The sequence below is a fragment of the Montipora capricornis genome, chromosome 4, assembly GCF_036669925.1.
Source record: "Montipora capricornis isolate CH-2021 chromosome 4, ASM3666992v2, whole genome shotgun sequence".
NCBI classification, from domain to species: domain Eukaryota; kingdom Metazoa; phylum Cnidaria; class Anthozoa; order Scleractinia; family Acroporidae; genus Montipora; species Montipora capricornis.
Window position 1 is genome coordinate 42,952,074 of NC_090886.1, and position 16,190 is coordinate 42,968,263.

At 39.6% G+C, this 16,190-nt stretch overlaps 1 protein-coding gene across 4 annotated transcripts in view; it reads left to right on the plus strand.

Annotated features, from left to right (window-relative positions):
- The window catches only part of LOC138047021 (P2X purinoceptor 4-like), a 36,230-nt gene extending 28,006 nt beyond the window's left edge, over window positions 1–8,224 (plus strand). The window contains exons 7-13 of one of the 4 annotated variants that reach the window (XM_068893688.1): window positions 478–563; window positions 1,334–1,378; window positions 1,549–1,639; window positions 2,010–2,075; window positions 2,957–3,073; window positions 6,371–6,444; window positions 6,917–8,224. In XM_068893688.1, coding sequence (XP_068749789.1) covers window positions 478–563; window positions 1,334–1,378; window positions 1,549–1,639; window positions 2,010–2,075; window positions 2,957–3,073; window positions 6,371–6,409 — 444 coding nt within the window. In that variant the 3' untranslated portion in view covers window positions 6,410–6,444; window positions 6,917–8,224. The remainder of the gene's footprint in view (window positions 1–477; window positions 564–1,333; window positions 1,379–1,548; window positions 1,640–2,009; window positions 2,076–2,956; window positions 3,074–6,370; window positions 6,445–6,916) is intronic. The other 3 variants (XM_068893689.1, XM_068893687.1, XM_068893686.1) reach the window with 3 other exon arrangements.
- The last annotated feature ends 7,966 nt before the right edge of the window (window positions 8,225–16,190 follow it).

Below are 16,190 nucleotides of genomic sequence, written 5' to 3' on the forward strand. Positions count from 1 at the left end.
AGTGCTGTTACCAAATATCAAAATGGAACACCAGAGGTGGCCAGAAAAGCTTTTAATATGGGGGAGGTCTGGAACCCAGTATGTTACCATGGTAACAGAGCATTTAAGCTCATATTGTGAAGCACATTTAGTAGAACCTTCCTGCAAAGAATCAAACATTTCTGATACAAACTGGCTGAGATATCACTTTTCATCATATTTGAACAAAATCTGGTTGAGTGTATGACGTCATTACTTAGCTAATTTGCATATTTTAAAAACTTGAATATCTCTGGAACGAAAAGAGATATTTGAAAATAGTAAACAGCATTTTTCTTCTCATGCAGTCTACTTTTTTATGTTTTGAAATGGCTTAAATAGGAAAGATGTGATTTTTGTCATAGTACCACTTTAACAATATAGTTCCAGTTTTCAAAATGTTCACTAAACATATTGGGTGACCCAGACAGCTCCTAAATCCAAAAACTTTGATTGCAGGGTGGAGTCATGGCAATCATTATAACATGGAATTGCAACTTTGATCCTCTTTTGTACTCATGTGGGCCAGAGTACTCATTTAGAAGGTAATGGAACATCAACGAAATAATGTTTCAGGTCTGGTGAGCTTTGATCTCATAGTCCATTTCTGCTTGAAAGTTCCCATAACCTCAATTTGTTTTTATTTTGAAAAAAGTCAAATTTCAGAACCTTTAGTTTTAACATGTAAAATTTTATTTTTGCATTGATTTGTTGAGATTTCGCTTCTAAGAGGCCACATGAGTTTTGTCCCACAGCTGAGCTGCTGAGAGGCATGTGTAACTTTCCCTGAGATGATGTCACAAGCTGTTTTACATTCTAGTTTTGAAAGAATCTTTGTAATGCAAAACAGTTTGTAACGTCACCTAAGGAAGAGGCCCATACCTCATGCTTGCTCAGCCGTTGGACTAAGACTTCTGGTTTTAGTTAAATTTTATGGCACACTGATTTGTGAAATGTTGAAGAGAAAATGGCAGATTAAATTTTTTTGCAATGGGTGATTACTTTATCTCAGTAAAGAATATAGGGGCACTTTTAATAATGGTCCACATTCACCAACCTTGACTGAAATTTGCGTAACACAAAATGTTATTTCCCACGTGATTTACCCGTGTGAGTGCATTCAGCCAATCAGATTACGCAATGACTTTTGGGAAAATAAGGGCCTTTAATAGAAACAACATTTAATTATTTCACATTAAATTTTGATTGGTTAAAATAATAAATATTATTAATATGTTATTGTTTTTTGAATTTGCCTGCTTATCAAGATGGAAGCTTTAAATGATTGTGTATGCAATGTTTTTTTGAAAATTAGGTTGGATGACTCTGAAGCTCCAATTGCCCCAGGGTACAATTTCAGGTATGGCATTTCTATATTAGGGTGACATTATCATTGCATAATTATTCCAAGGAGGAAATGTTTCTTTTTGTAAATTGAATTTATCATCATTATCGACTATGCTTATATAATCAATGGAAATCTTTCAAATTGTAAATACATGTAAACTGCTCTTTAATGTTTGGTTTCAGATTTGCCAAATACTATGTTCAAGACAATGTTCTACACAGGATACTGATTAAGGCTTATGGAGTTCGATTTGTGATACTTGTCTATGGACAGGTAAGAAAAATAATGCTTCTTTGTGAAGAACCATCACTGATGCGTTGACGTTGGAGTTGGGGTAAAAAGGAAGGTGGGACCAAGAGAAGCAGGGAAGGCACAAAGAAACAGAGGTTCATTGTTTTGAATTCCGTCGAAGCCGCCTGAATTTTTCAGGTGTCTATAGGGTGACAATAATAATTGGGCAGACCACAACGCTCCATGGCACCCCTTCACTTCACCTTCCTTTTCAGTTTTATTATGTTGCTTCTCTTGAAATAACATTTTGTCAACCAACAGAATATCTTAGAGTGTTCGTAACCAAAGGGATGGTATGGTTATGCCTGAATTGTTTTTTATAGCAAAATGATTACTTTTATCCATTCTTTAGGGTGGTAAATTCAGTCCAATTCCGTTGTTCCTTAACTTGGGTTCTGGTCTTGCTCTGCTTGGTATTGTAAGTGTTAAAATTAGGACTTCAATTTAGTCACTTTTAAATTAATGCGTAATGTTTACTAGCCTTATTGTAAAACAAAGTATTTTGGTCAGCACATATGTCAGAGTTTAAAAGTTCTCATCTTACAAATGCAAAAGTACAATGTACTGTATAAGTTAGCTTGGTAAAATTCCCTCCCCCATCTTTTCAGAACAATTTATGTATAATAGGTGTAATGCTGGCACATTGGTCATGAACCATGCCTCTTAGCTCTGTGATAGTATGTGGACTGAGTTACAGTCACTGACTCAAGGGTTTTTTTCTCTGGGTAAGGAAAGGCAAGGAAAGGAACTTTATTTAAGTGTCTAGTCGTTCTAGCGATGGAGCGCTAATTGGGGACACTGTAAACTGAAATGAACAATGAAAGTAAATCAAGTCAAATGATGGTTTTTGAGGAGAGAGGAAACGGGAGTGCCCGGAGAAAACCTCTCGGTGCAGAGTAGAGAACCAACAAACTCAACCCACATATGACGCCGAGTCCGGGAATCGAACCCGGGCCACATTGGTGGGAGGCCTGTGCTCTCACCACTCCGCCATCCCCTGTAACAGGTACTCCTGTTTCCTCCTTCATCGAAATTGACTCATAGCTAATGATTTTATGTGGCTGTGATGCTGTGCTCTGACATCATGCAGACATGGACTGTTTAGCAGCTGCCAGAGGTACCATTATTTTGTATACTTTTCAGCCCGATATTGTGAGCCACTTGATGGCTCTGAAAAGACCCATACAAGGATAGGTCAATCAAGTATATTATATTACTTATGATTTAAGTTTGTTCAATATGGCATAACATAGGATTCACCTCTGTTAAAGTAAGATGTTTTTTTTTTCTCCTCTTTAGGCAACAGTGCTTTGTGACATAGTGGTTCTTTATGTACTCCAAAAGAAATATTTCTATAGAGAAAAGAAATATCTTTTAGTTGATGATGTGGAGAGCAACTCTCATACTGATTACCAGGTAGTTTTTACTGTTAACTGTGCCAAAGTGATATGAAAGGGTACAAAAGGGAGAATTGATGCTTGCACTTATCTGGACAATCTAAGAAGTTGTCTCTTTTAGACACCTGAAGGTGGTTTGGACCCATAACTTAATCAATCCTTTTTCATATCATTGAGTGTCACAGGTCACAAGTCACAGGTCAATGTTTTAATTACCAAATACAGAGAGAATCCTAAACATTCGTTAAAGCTAAACTTAGGCCTAATTGGGCCTAAACAAAAGTTTTTAGACCTAATGTTAGCATTTGTAAACGGTTAGGGTTGTTTCTGTATTGGTAAAACAATGACCAATGACTTGTACCTTCCCCAAAATATGCAGTTGTTACACAATTTTAAGATAGAATAGATTTATTTATTGATGATGACTCGGGAATACTCAGAAAAAATCTGAGTGCTACTTTGCAGAAATTGAACCTACGACCCTGTTACATGTATTTCTAATAAGTTTGGATGCTTTACCACTGAGCTATATGAGACTCATGGGAGCTCAAAGGCCATTAATCTAGGTTCCTGTGAACATATGACATCTCTTTCAGTACATATTTTAAGATTATTATGTGATATAGAAAAAATGACCTGCATGCATAAAATTTAGAATACTGCTACTATTACTACTACCACTACTACTACTACCACTTCTTAGTCTACTACCACAACTGCTACTACTACTCCCAGGAGGGGAGGGGGGGGGGGGTACTTCCAGAAAAATTACCCTTACCCTATTCAGACCAAAATCTGTGATTTTCCTTACCCTATTTCAGACCTGTCTTATAATCCATTCCCTAGGTCAGACCAATCTTAGAGGCAATGTTTATAAGTTGGAGTGTGTGACAAGCTGTTACAGCACATACACGGTTGGCGTCAACATTTGGAAATAGTCTTATCGCCTAATGATGAAGAAGTAGCTTTGTCTAAAAACATACCCAATTCAAGACTAGAGTGCACAAATCATACCCTATTTCAGACCAAAATGGTCAAAATTGATACCCTATTTCAGACCAAAACGGCTGAAACACCATACCCTTTGGCGCCGCACATACCTATCTAGCCCATATAGAGGAGTATCCCCCCTCCCCCGGGCTACTACCACTACTACTGCCACTTAACTATCACTACTTAGTCTACCGTACTACTACTACTACTACTACTACTACTACTACTACTACTACTACTACTACTACTACTACTACTACTACTACTACTACTACTACTACCAACACCACCACCACCACCACCACCACCACTACTAAAACAGTAGATAGCGTTGAAGGCATGCTCTGATTGGCTTACTCAAACTCCTCAAGAAGCTAGAGTCGCTCTCGGCTATCGCCTCGAACGACTCTTACGCTTCTCTCGGGCTTAGCAACCTCCCGCATGCACCATATATCCTTTGCTATTCACCTCCAAGTACATGTAACCTGCACGGAATTTGCGCCCGAAACTATTGTAATCGTTGCACGCATAAATCAGTTTCAATCATCCTTTTTGTCCTATTTACTTCGCTGCTTCACGACTCGGTAAATATCCACCACTAGCCACCTCCACCACTTCGATGAATAGTGGTTAACTATACTCGACTAAAACATACACATGAATGAAGGGGTAGTTTCTAAAGAAACTGTGGTGCTGCGTCGGTGGGGAAGTAGTATACAAAAATTTGGTTTATCAACGGAGTTGATAATGTAAATTGACCACCGTACAGAGATTCTAAAAGCTGACGTTTCGAGCGTTAGCCCTTCGTCAGAGCGAATCGAGGGATTATGGGTTACGTGTAGTTTTTATAGTAGAGTAGGAGCTACGCTATTGGTGGTAACATGGCAACGTGAAAAGTAGGAATATATTAGTTAAATGAAAAGCGTTCGTTAATACCGTGAGGATTAAGGGTGCCGATTTGAAAGATGAATTTTTGTTCCAGATTCTTGCGGCTTTCCGTCGTACCTAGATGTAGGGAAAGGCCGCAGATAGCCATGTGTTTTTTGGAGTGGTTAGGCAGATTAAAATGGCGAGCGACTGGCTTAGATGCATCCTTGTCATTCTTCTCAACATCGCGAAGGTGTTCGCAGAATCGGTCACCTAGTCGTCTACCTGTCTCACCAATGTATAATTTATTGCATAACGTACAGGTTATGCAATAAATGACATTTGCGGAGGTACATGTGAAACGATCGGTGATCTTAACAGATCGCTTAGGTCCCGATATCTTGCTAGTGTTAACAATGAAAAGACAAGTTTTGCATCGTGAGCAACCCGGCACTTTCAAATGCGCGCGCTCACGATGCAAAACTTGTCTTTTCATTGTTAACACTAGCAAGATATCGGGACCTAAGCGATCTGTTAAGATCACCGATCGTTTCACATGTACCTCCGCAAATGTCATTTATTGCATAACCTGAACGTTATGCAATAAATTATACATTGGTGAGACAGGTAGACGACTAGGTGACCGATTCCGCGAACACCTTCGCGATGTTGAGAAGAATGACAAGGATGCATCTAAGCCAGTCGCTCGCCATTTTAATCTGCCTAACCACTCCAAAAAACACATGGCTATCTGCGGCCTTTCCCTACATCTAGGTACGACGGAAAGCCGCAAGAATCTGGAACAAAAATTCATCTTTCAAATCGGCACCCTTAATCCTCACGGTATTAACGAACGCTTTTCATTTAACTAATATATTCCTACTTTTCACGTTGCCATGTTACCACCAATAGCGTAGCTCCTACTCTACTATAAAAACTACACGTAACCCATAATCCCTCGATTCGCTCTGACGAAGGGCTAACGCTCGAAACGTCAGCTTTTAGAATCTCTGTACGGTGGTCAATTTACATTATCAACTCCATTGATAAACCAAATTTTTGTATAAAACATACACAGGCTAGTATGTAAAAACCTTATAAAAAGGTAGTTGTTGTGTGCCAGTCCCTTAGCTTAAAAATTCTTTGAAACAACGAGTTGATGATGGTAATCTATCACTTTTTTTAGCTGTTTCAAACGTTAGTCCCTTGTAGGAGCGGATTGAGGAATTGCTGGTTGCTAGTGGTTTAATACAGGAGATGACCGAGCTTTGCCATCATTGGTCCACCATCATTGGTGGACATGCAAATAAATATTAATAATCATTAATAAAATGAAAAGCTTTTAATGGTTACGTAGGGCATACAATTTGTTTCAAAGCATCTTTGTCTTTGGTACTGTTTCAATAAGTACTGTACCAACAAAGGCATTTTCTTTTATTAATTTGTATGTGATCAGTATGAGCTTGTCGATCAACAGCACTCATCAGAAGAGTGACCCAGAAGACGAATAAGTATTTTGCTACGCGAAAGGTACTGCTTATCCTGTTGAACGATTTTCCATGACTTATATTTTTTCAAGTATCCTGTGGTTTAGCTGTGAGTGCTAACAACTGTTTGATGGGATTAAAAGCAGTAGATCTTGTTAGGTGTTGGTAGTTCAAGTGGACCTTCAGCTAGACTATGAACTCGTCACAATAGACTATTTACCACTCAAATCGCCCTCTTACACATATTCTAGAAGGTGAAGTTTAAAACCAAAAACAGGCACATTTATCCTTATCAATTTAATATCATGTTAAATGTCCTCGTCGTTATCATTATCTCTATTTGGATGGAAAGACGAAAACTGATTTGTAGCCATGTAAAAACTCAGAGTTAACGAAGGCAAAGTTTCCTCGTTTTTGTAAAGTGGTAGTAAAATCGTCAGTTGGTTATTCGTTGATGGTTGCACAATTTGTGTATGAGAAACTGTACGTCACATTTTTTTTCTATGGCATTGCAGAATTCTCGTGGCCTCCACAATGCAAACAGTATGGACAGTGGACGTTATTCAACTTTGCAGAATGAGGATCACTATGAAGACACTACCCAAGGGAATGGATGACATCGTATCGTGAATGGTTTTTCTACCCTTAAATCACGTACGTTTCTAAGAAGGTTTTGCCTTTTTTTCCGTTCAAAGTGAACCTCCGCTGCAACAAAAGATAACTTAAAACCACAGAAGTAATGTTTACAAACAAATTTGTGGACATTTTTTTCTAAAGAAAGCGTATGTATCTGAAATAAGTCAATTTCAAGTTTCACCGCTAACGCCATGTTGAATCATTGTGACATGTTGTCCTGTTTTAATTATTTCTAAAGGAGCCCTTTCTTTCAGATCAAGAGGGCAACCGTAAAACGTCTCTAGAGAGATTAAGCATGGCGTTTACGTGAAACGTGAAACGTGAAACGAGAAACGCGGAACGATGGGCTGCTCCTTGTCATCAGTAAAAGCATGAAATCATGTTATTCTAACTCGTATCTCGCTTTTGAAAAGTTATTTGTTACCTGCTGTTAACAGGCAAGAAATGAGCTCATATCAAATGAGTTGCTTCCATTTTTGGCAAAACGCAAATTTTAGTCCGACGTTTGCCATTCGTCGTAAACGTGATACTTAATATCTCTACTATCATCCAAGATGGCGACGCCTGGGAAATTTGAAAACAAAGGATTTTTAAATTCATGTTTTTTACGACACAAACGCTCTTTTTTGAAAAAAATTGGAAACCCCTTGCGAAAGACTTTGGCAAGTGTTCAACTCGCATTTATAAAGAGGTCATTCACGAGAGGCACTAACTGAGATATGGAAATAGGCCATGTCCAACGTGATTTTCCCAAAAAAGTTGGTATTTTCTGGTATGTAGTAGTTTTTTAAAAATGTTTTTGCCAATGGTAGGTTAGCCTGAACAGTGCAGGCGCAGACGTAATGAACCCAATGCACGTATTCAGAACGTGTTGTCTTTGTTGTAAAAGTTCTATTTGTGGGTATAGCCCAATTGTTAGCTTCAGGTTTTATTATACAACTTCAGGGAAATAGCGTAACTTAATTTTAATTTAAAATACAATCAAGTGCCAAATTTTATCAACGGATTGAATAATGCAATCCATCCAGGAATTAGCCAAATTTAAGAACAGCCGTAATAGATATATAAGTCTCCGCTTTTCGAATGGTGTAAATGTTAGTAAAAGTAGGACATATTCTAGTTAAGTACATGTAACTAACAACTTAGCAGTAAAATTTTCAAGTAAAAGTATAATTCTCAAGCTTTGATTTGTGCATTCACTTTTCTTTCATGCCTATTACTGAAGGGAGGGAACAAGTTATATTCGATTCTTGTGACCATTTTGTACGTGTGTACAAAAGCAAAGCAATTTCATTCCGAGGTCCTTCCGAGGGCAAGAGTATTTTTCGGTAAGCGAAACGCCGAATGGTTAGCTATTACCTTAAAAAGCCACTTATAGAATACAATATAATACAATACATAGTTTTACGTAACTGACTTCACTCCATAGGGGCTTTTCAGGGCCAATAAAACACAATGAACGAAACGACAGAACAAAACAACAACAACAACAACAGCAACAAAAGCTGTTAAGAATCCCCACTGGCCGGAGGCAAACCAGTTGGCTGTTTACAAGTGCAGTGGCCAGCCGAGAAGTTGAAGCAGGGACTACCAGGATCAAATTCAATTAGTGATCGTAACGGGTCTTGACCCTGGATCACCGGATCTCAAGGCAAACGCGCTAACCACTAGGCCACACTGCCTCCCCTTGCGTTGTGCAAAATATCCCTGCCGGACCCTCCCAAGGAAAGTAAATTCGTCGATCTTAAGTCTGCACATGACTCTTTTTAGAGCAGCGGCAACGCGCGGCAATGACGTCTGAAATCAGCACAAACTCGAACATAGTTTGAAGAGTAATGACTGTAACTTATAAAGTTATAGCGAGTTTCAATCGTGTCGTAAAACCAAAACCAAAGTAATTACTTTGGCCAATCAAAAAGGACGGAGACAATCCAGTAAACCAATCAAGAATCGAAGTAATTACACGTAGCCGACACAAGGCTTAAACACAAGGCAGGGGAAAATGTGCAAGCGTGCGCCACAATTGGTTTTGGTTTCACTTCTGATTGGTTGAAAAAATGGCGCGAGAACTTTGAACCAATCACTGAGTGAAGTAATCATTAACCAAAGCTATTTGCTGATTACTTTCGATACTCTACCATTCAAGACCAAACTCATTTCGACTCTCGCGCTAGTGTCTTTAAGATCCTCGCTCAGTGACGTAAATTTTTTGGATGAGATGTAAATATGGTGTCTTCATCAGGCTAAGGGAGGAGCCTACAACTCCAATACTAGGTTTATGTAACGGGATTTTCACAGGTCAAGCTATCTTTACACGAGTTCTTTCATAAAATTTGTCTTGCACGAGTGACCATTCTGAATCCCATCAAGGGTAATAATTTCTTAATGCAAGGCTCGTGATTAGCTGGAAAGAACTGGTTTCGCGGGAAAATCAATCTTTGAATAACTCGCTCTGTAAAAACGCCGTTCCACAAATACAATGAAGTTGTACGCTTCTAGTCGTGCGCTCATGGCCAAAGCTATCCCAAGAATCCATTTATATTTTTGTTCGCCAATTTGACGAAAAGGAAAAAGAGTGCGTTCATTAATAGTAATTAGCGTCCTTTTCCTTCAACAAGAAGCAAATAGTTGTCAGGGTGGAATTAATGAGCCAAACTTCCAAGATAAGATTCTATGAATGGTTTGGCTGGCGCGAGCATGCTCTGACAAGGTAGAGTTTCCTTTTTGAAAGGAAAAGTATTTTTTGCTGTTCTTTTACATGTGTACCAAAGTGGTGTTTAGTTTGTTTATTACATACGGGGCTAAATTACTGAACGCCGATTGGCGGAGACTAAGGGCATTTTTCCTTAATCAAGAGGGCGTGATTACTTGATCCTGATGGGTTAATAGTTATTTATCCAAAGCAAGCGTCTTTCTTCCAGATTCTGACTCTTATCTACTCTTGTTAAACTGTTTTTTTGTCCACATGTAAAATACATTATCAGCGCTATTTCTGTTGACAGCAACGATTTCTATGATTAAACTTCAATAATATTTATTTATTAATAATATTTTTTTCATTAACTTATAATGCGCCATTATCAATATACATTTTCATCGGCGATATAAACCGAATCAGAGCGTGTTTGCTGTAATTTTAAGATGAAAGTGTTCATTGAATCGGTTCTGTCATTTAAGTTGATTGTCATTTATCGCGGCATTGAATGGGCTTCCCTCGGCAATTTTGCCCTTTATGTGATAAACATTTAATCGCGATGCGCCTCGTGCAATTCAGGATTAAGATGGCTCAAACCAGTTTTAACACTCGAAAGAAACATTCTTATTGGAAGGATTGACACTACAACACTTTATCACTTAACAGCAATGTTAGAGCGGTTTTCAAACGAGTGTCGTAAAACCAAAACCAAAGTAATTACTTTGGCCAATCAAAAAGGACGGAGACAATCCAGTAAACCAATCAAAACACGAAGTAATAATACGTAGCCGACACAAAGCGCGGGAAAATGTGCACGCGCGAGCTGCGATTGATTAATGTTTCACTTCTGATTGGTTGAAAAAGTGGCGCGAGATCTTTGAACCAATCACTGAGTTAAGTACTGCAAAACCAAAGTAATTATCTAATTAATAGGTCATTTCCGAGTTCAAGCCTGCCTCATCTTCAAAGCGAGTCTAAGTGCGAAGTTTTTGTTATGAAAATTAGTTTTTATTCATATGTAAAGTAGAACTAATTATATATAATCCTTGTCGCGCCTAGGTGGCACATAAGGCTGAGACCAGAGATTTCCATTGCTCCCTGTCCATTGCTGCCTTCTCAAGTTCTTTCCATGTCTTCCCTGTTGTTTTCATTTCTGCCTCGATCGTCCTCCTCCAAGTTTCTCGTAGACGACCTCTCTTCCTTCTTCCACTATCCGGTGTCCACCTTAATGCAGTTCGTGTTATACTATCTCGGTCTTTCCTGATAACATGCCCAAGCCACTTCCATCTTCTTTGCATTATTACCGTGATGATGTCTCGCTGGCCTGTCCTTTGATATAACTCCTTGTTTGTGATCTTCTGGGGCCAGTATATCCTGCATATCTTTCTCAGGCAAGTGTGGAAACCTGACAGTCTTTGGCTGTCTCTTTGGGTAACCCTCCAACATTCTACACCATACAGTAGTACTGATAAGACATTGCTACTATAGAACTTTATCTTCGTTTTTTCCCTGATGTTTGGTGACCTCCATACTTTATTTAGTTGGACAAATGATGATTTGGCCTTCTGAAGACGGTTGGTGATGTCTTGGCATTGCTTTTGCTCATAATACTTCCCAAGTAGGTAAATTCCTCTACTTCCTCCAACTTTTCATTCTCCAATTCGACTGGCAATGGTGTTTCCGTAAGCTGCATTGTCTTAGTCTTCTTCCTGCTGATGTTCAAGCCCAGTTGGCTGGCAGCTAATGAGAGGTCTGATGTTTTCCGCTGTAATTGACCTCTAGTAGAAGACACAATTGCAACATCGTCGGCAAAGTCGAGATCCTCAAGCAAAGACGTTAGTGTCCATCTGATGCCCCGTCTTTTGTTGCCTATTGTCTTGCGCATTATCCAGTCGATGGCTATTAAGAATAACATGGGTGACAGGACGCAACCTTGGCGCACCCCGCTTCTGACACTGAACCAATCCGTTAGCTTCTTTCTATGGATAACACTGCAAGAGAAATTGTCGTAGAAACATTTGATGATGCTGATAATCTTCTCTGGGCACCTATAGGCTAGCAGGATACTCCATAAGGTGTCTCTGTGGATGCTGTCAAAGGCCTTTTCCAGAGCTATGAAATCAATATGTACCTTAGTGTTCCACTCGATACACTGCTCAATGATATTTTGGAGGGTGAAAATGTGGTCTATACACCCTACTCCTGGTCTAAAGCCTGCCTGCTCCTTCCTTAAGATGGTGTTGATGGCATCACTTAGTCTCATTTGGATGATTTTACAAAAGATCTTACTTGGTACGGAAAGGAGTGTTACTCCCCGCCCGGTTTGTGCATTGTGTCCTATCCCCCTTCTTGGGGAGTTTAGTGATCAGGCCCCTGCACCAGTCTTCAGGTACCAGATTTTATGGAATAGGTCATACAACCAGTCTGTTGCAAAACGTGTGTCAGTTTTCAATACTTCTGCTGTGATGTTATCTATTCCAGGTGCCTTGTTGTTCTTCAGACTCTTGATCGCTTTCAGAATCTCATTTTTTGTTGGTGGAGAACAATCGATATCCAGTTTATCTCCAAAGGGCTGAGATATACAAGCGCGCTCTGCTGGATCTGGTCTGTTAAGGACCTCCCTAAAGTGCTCTGCCCATCTTTGTAGCTGTTTATCCTCGATTGTGATTCTCTTCCCATCCTTATCTTTCACCGCATCGCATTACAAAAACTTCGCACTTAGACTCGCTTTGAAAAGGAGGCAGACATGAACTCGGAAATGGCCAGTATTCGACACTCAATTGAAAACCATTTTATGGTACCATATCAAACACCAATTATTGCTGAAAATGATTCGGTCATTTTTGTGATGTAAAACGTTACCGTGGCAACAGGAAAGCCCTGCAAAAATCTCACATATTTTGGCTTTAGCTGCTCATATCTCAAAAACAAGCTCGGTGACCCCCATTTTTCATTCCGAAATGTAATCAGTATGACAGAATGAAACTTTCTGCAAAGTTTAAAAATTGTGTGGACGGCATTCTGAGCCACCTTAAATAATTGAAAATTTAAGGTAGCGCTGAATCTGTTCCACAACGTTTTTTTAAACTTTGCGCAGAGTTTCATCTTGGCCCGCTGATCACGTTTGTGCAATAAAAAATTGCACAAACGGGTTCGTTTTTCAAATATGAGCAACCAGTTTTGCAAGGCTTTCCTGTTGCCATGGTAATTTATTACGTCACAAAAATGACTGCATCTTGTTAAGCAATAATTGATGTTTCACATAATACCGTAACATTGCTGTTACGTGATAAAGTGTTGCAGTGTCAACCCTTCTAATAACAAGGTCTCTTGAAAGTTTACTTTCACTTGAAGTTTCAAAGTTTTCCAAATTGCCCGAGTTGGAATTTTGTGAAAACTGAAAATACGCGTGACATCAATCCGTAATTGCCATCGGGCCCATGCGATTACATGATTACATATACATATGCGTGGTACAGCAAATAAAGTTTGTTTTTCCCCGGGCACAGGACACTCGGTTTTTTTTCTGAAATATGATGTAGCGCCAGGAGAGGTTTTTGGGCAACTGTAACGTTTCTACACAAAATTTTAAGTATAGTCGCTCCTTAATCTCAGAATCACTCTGAAACATAGAAAGACACTTCTTAAGTGAGAAACGTTTAGTTATGAACATCTTTGTAGCGAAAAGGATGGTGAGAAGAATAAGCGAGACATTGTTGGCCGTATGCGTGCCTCCGATTTTTCCCGAGTTTTTTTCCGAATTATTCAAGAGTGACTCATTGCTGGGGGGCTGGCCAGAACACCAGTTGTCTCAAAATTTCCGTCCTCCGTTCTATAAACATTTAAATTGACAAAAGACAAATGTCTATCATGTTCATGATCAATGGTCAATTGGATAGACGTCTGAATCGTGTTCAAATGCGACAGGAGGCGTTTTGTTTTATTCACGGATACCAAAGTGATAACAATGTCGACGTATCCTACTAGAAGGACAGTTGGACTTCGAAGAAACAGAAACGGGAGCACCATAGCCAAGTCAAAAATCTATTGATAGTAACTGCCATTGTGAAAAATACTTATCTGCTAGATAATAAGTGTGCTACACACGGAGAATTCTAACGTAGCCAGACAACATTTGTTCAAAATGTGGATAACGCTATTGCTATCCACTAGATAAATCCATTGGATAGCGCAATTGGTTTCGTTACGACTTATCCACTGGATAGTTATTTATCCGGTCGATAGCGCCATCCATCGTTTGAACAACTGGGACCAGATTTATCATCCTCCACGGGCAAAGATGTCTTTTGTTTAAGGGCAGTGTCTTCTCTCAGTCTGGTTTCTGTAATTATAGTGGAAAGATTGACTGGAATTTTAGTGAAGAGGGAAATGATAACTACTCGTATTTTGCCCTACGAGTTACAATGCAAACAGAGCCCTCCTACCTTGAGGAAGGCTCTGTTCGTGTGCATTTAATTAGGGTCAATCTTGGACATCTCTTTCGCAGGATGCCTACGTGTTTGACCTCTTACACAATGTACAGTGTAACTCCCAGCAACAAAAGACTAGCAACGTAGTTCGAAACCGCGTAAGTCGGAGAATTAATTAACAAATGAAACAATGGATATGAAATGAAATTTGGAAAGATCATGGCCGTTAGATAAGCAACATAAGCAGTTGCAAGAAAGCCGTCAAAATCCGGGGTTAAACGGGATTTGAGCCCATGACCGTTCAATTGCGCTGCACTTTCTCTGCATGCCAACTGAGTCATCAAGCCATCTGGATGCTGATTCGATTGCAAGTTCAAGTTACATCCCGTAAGAGGAGAATGAATTGCTTGTTTTATTTCATAATATATAGATTTAGGCATGCCGTAAAAACTGAGCTCCCTACTTATTTATTCTTAAAATAATAAGTCAACCTGGCTTGAGCCTGGGATCCAATCGAAAACCAGTACCTGGTCAGCGGTCAACTTCAAAAAAACTGAGCTCAATGAGCTCTGAACTTGAGCTCGCGATATGGTCACGTGATACTGGTCTCATTGACATACATGGAGGGGTGGACTGTCGTATGGTCGTACGGTGACCAAAACCAAATTCTCTCGCACAGATGGGTTACCATATTTTCTTACCCATGGTGCTCCGTACGCGTGCCTTCGGCTCGCGGAGCTGCCAAATGAATTATTTATTCTAAAAATCATGCGAAACAATTATTCTCAAAAGAAAAAGAAGAGAAACAGAGAGGCTACTTACAAACCGTCACACAGCAGTGAAGGCTTGTGCCCTTGTTTTTATGGCTTGCCAAAAATCTCAGCTACAGTTGGAAGGTCACCCCATATGAGGCCCCCAATATGAAGCCCCAACCTACCATATCAAGCCCCTACCTACGGTATCGGGCCCCTACACACGATATCAGGCTCCAACAAAAAGCAGCAGTCTTAGCTCTTATATTTAACACTCTTTACTCTCCGTACAGTGAGTAAAAGTCGCGAACATTTCAATCAACTAAATAGAATTGAATTTTTAATCCCACTGTTGAACCCGAAACGGACCATATATTTTCCATGTTTTTATGAAATGGCTCCGGACCCACATTTTTTTTGGTTTTGGGGCCATAGGTGGCTATGGCCCCAACCAAAACCGAAAAAGCAAAGCGAGTCCGGACCCCTTTTTGCGGTTCAAGAGCACTGTGTAAATGTGTCTTCAACTCAAATAAAAACTCTGGTTCGCACTCCGAAAATCGGCAGTGTAAACAGAGTGCCAGGAAGGGGCCTTAAGGCCAGTTTTATGATGAGCCAAACCATGCAAATTGTTGGCAGTGTAAACGGTAAAAAAAAATTGGTTCGAGCCACTTTTTAATCGTCCGGACCCAGTTTTTTCTGCAGTAAATGGGCCTTTAGACTTTGCATTTGCGAAGCATAGAATACTGATCTATCGTCTCCTCTAGTTATCAGAGTATCATCGAATTATAGACGTCACTAATTGTCTCCTCAAGGCTTGAAAAATATTGGGGCTAATGTCCTCTTTGATGGGGTAACATAAGAGCAAAGTGGATTGAGCATTCCCTATAATCCAAAAGATCACAAGATTTACAGAACCTGATACGAGAGGGGGCTTGATATTGGGGCTGAACATTGTCGCTCGACTCTCAACTCAATCAATTTTGTTTTTCAAAATTCTAAACGTTAGAAGGCTGGAAAAATTTTGCTTCCCCCACAAATCATGAAGTACCTATCAACATTTTGTGACTGGCATACAAAAAATACCTACCGACTCTCGACTCAATTAAGGGGAGTAGCACTTAACCACAGAAAGACAATGGCTGCTAAGGAAGCTTTTAGTCAAAGAGCCTTACAAAAAGGTTGCATGGACGGTTCTATGAAGTAACTTTTTCAATGGAAATCTGTCAACACTTCAATCAGAAGGCGCATGCGCAACTAGTCCCAGTCCACTGCCATG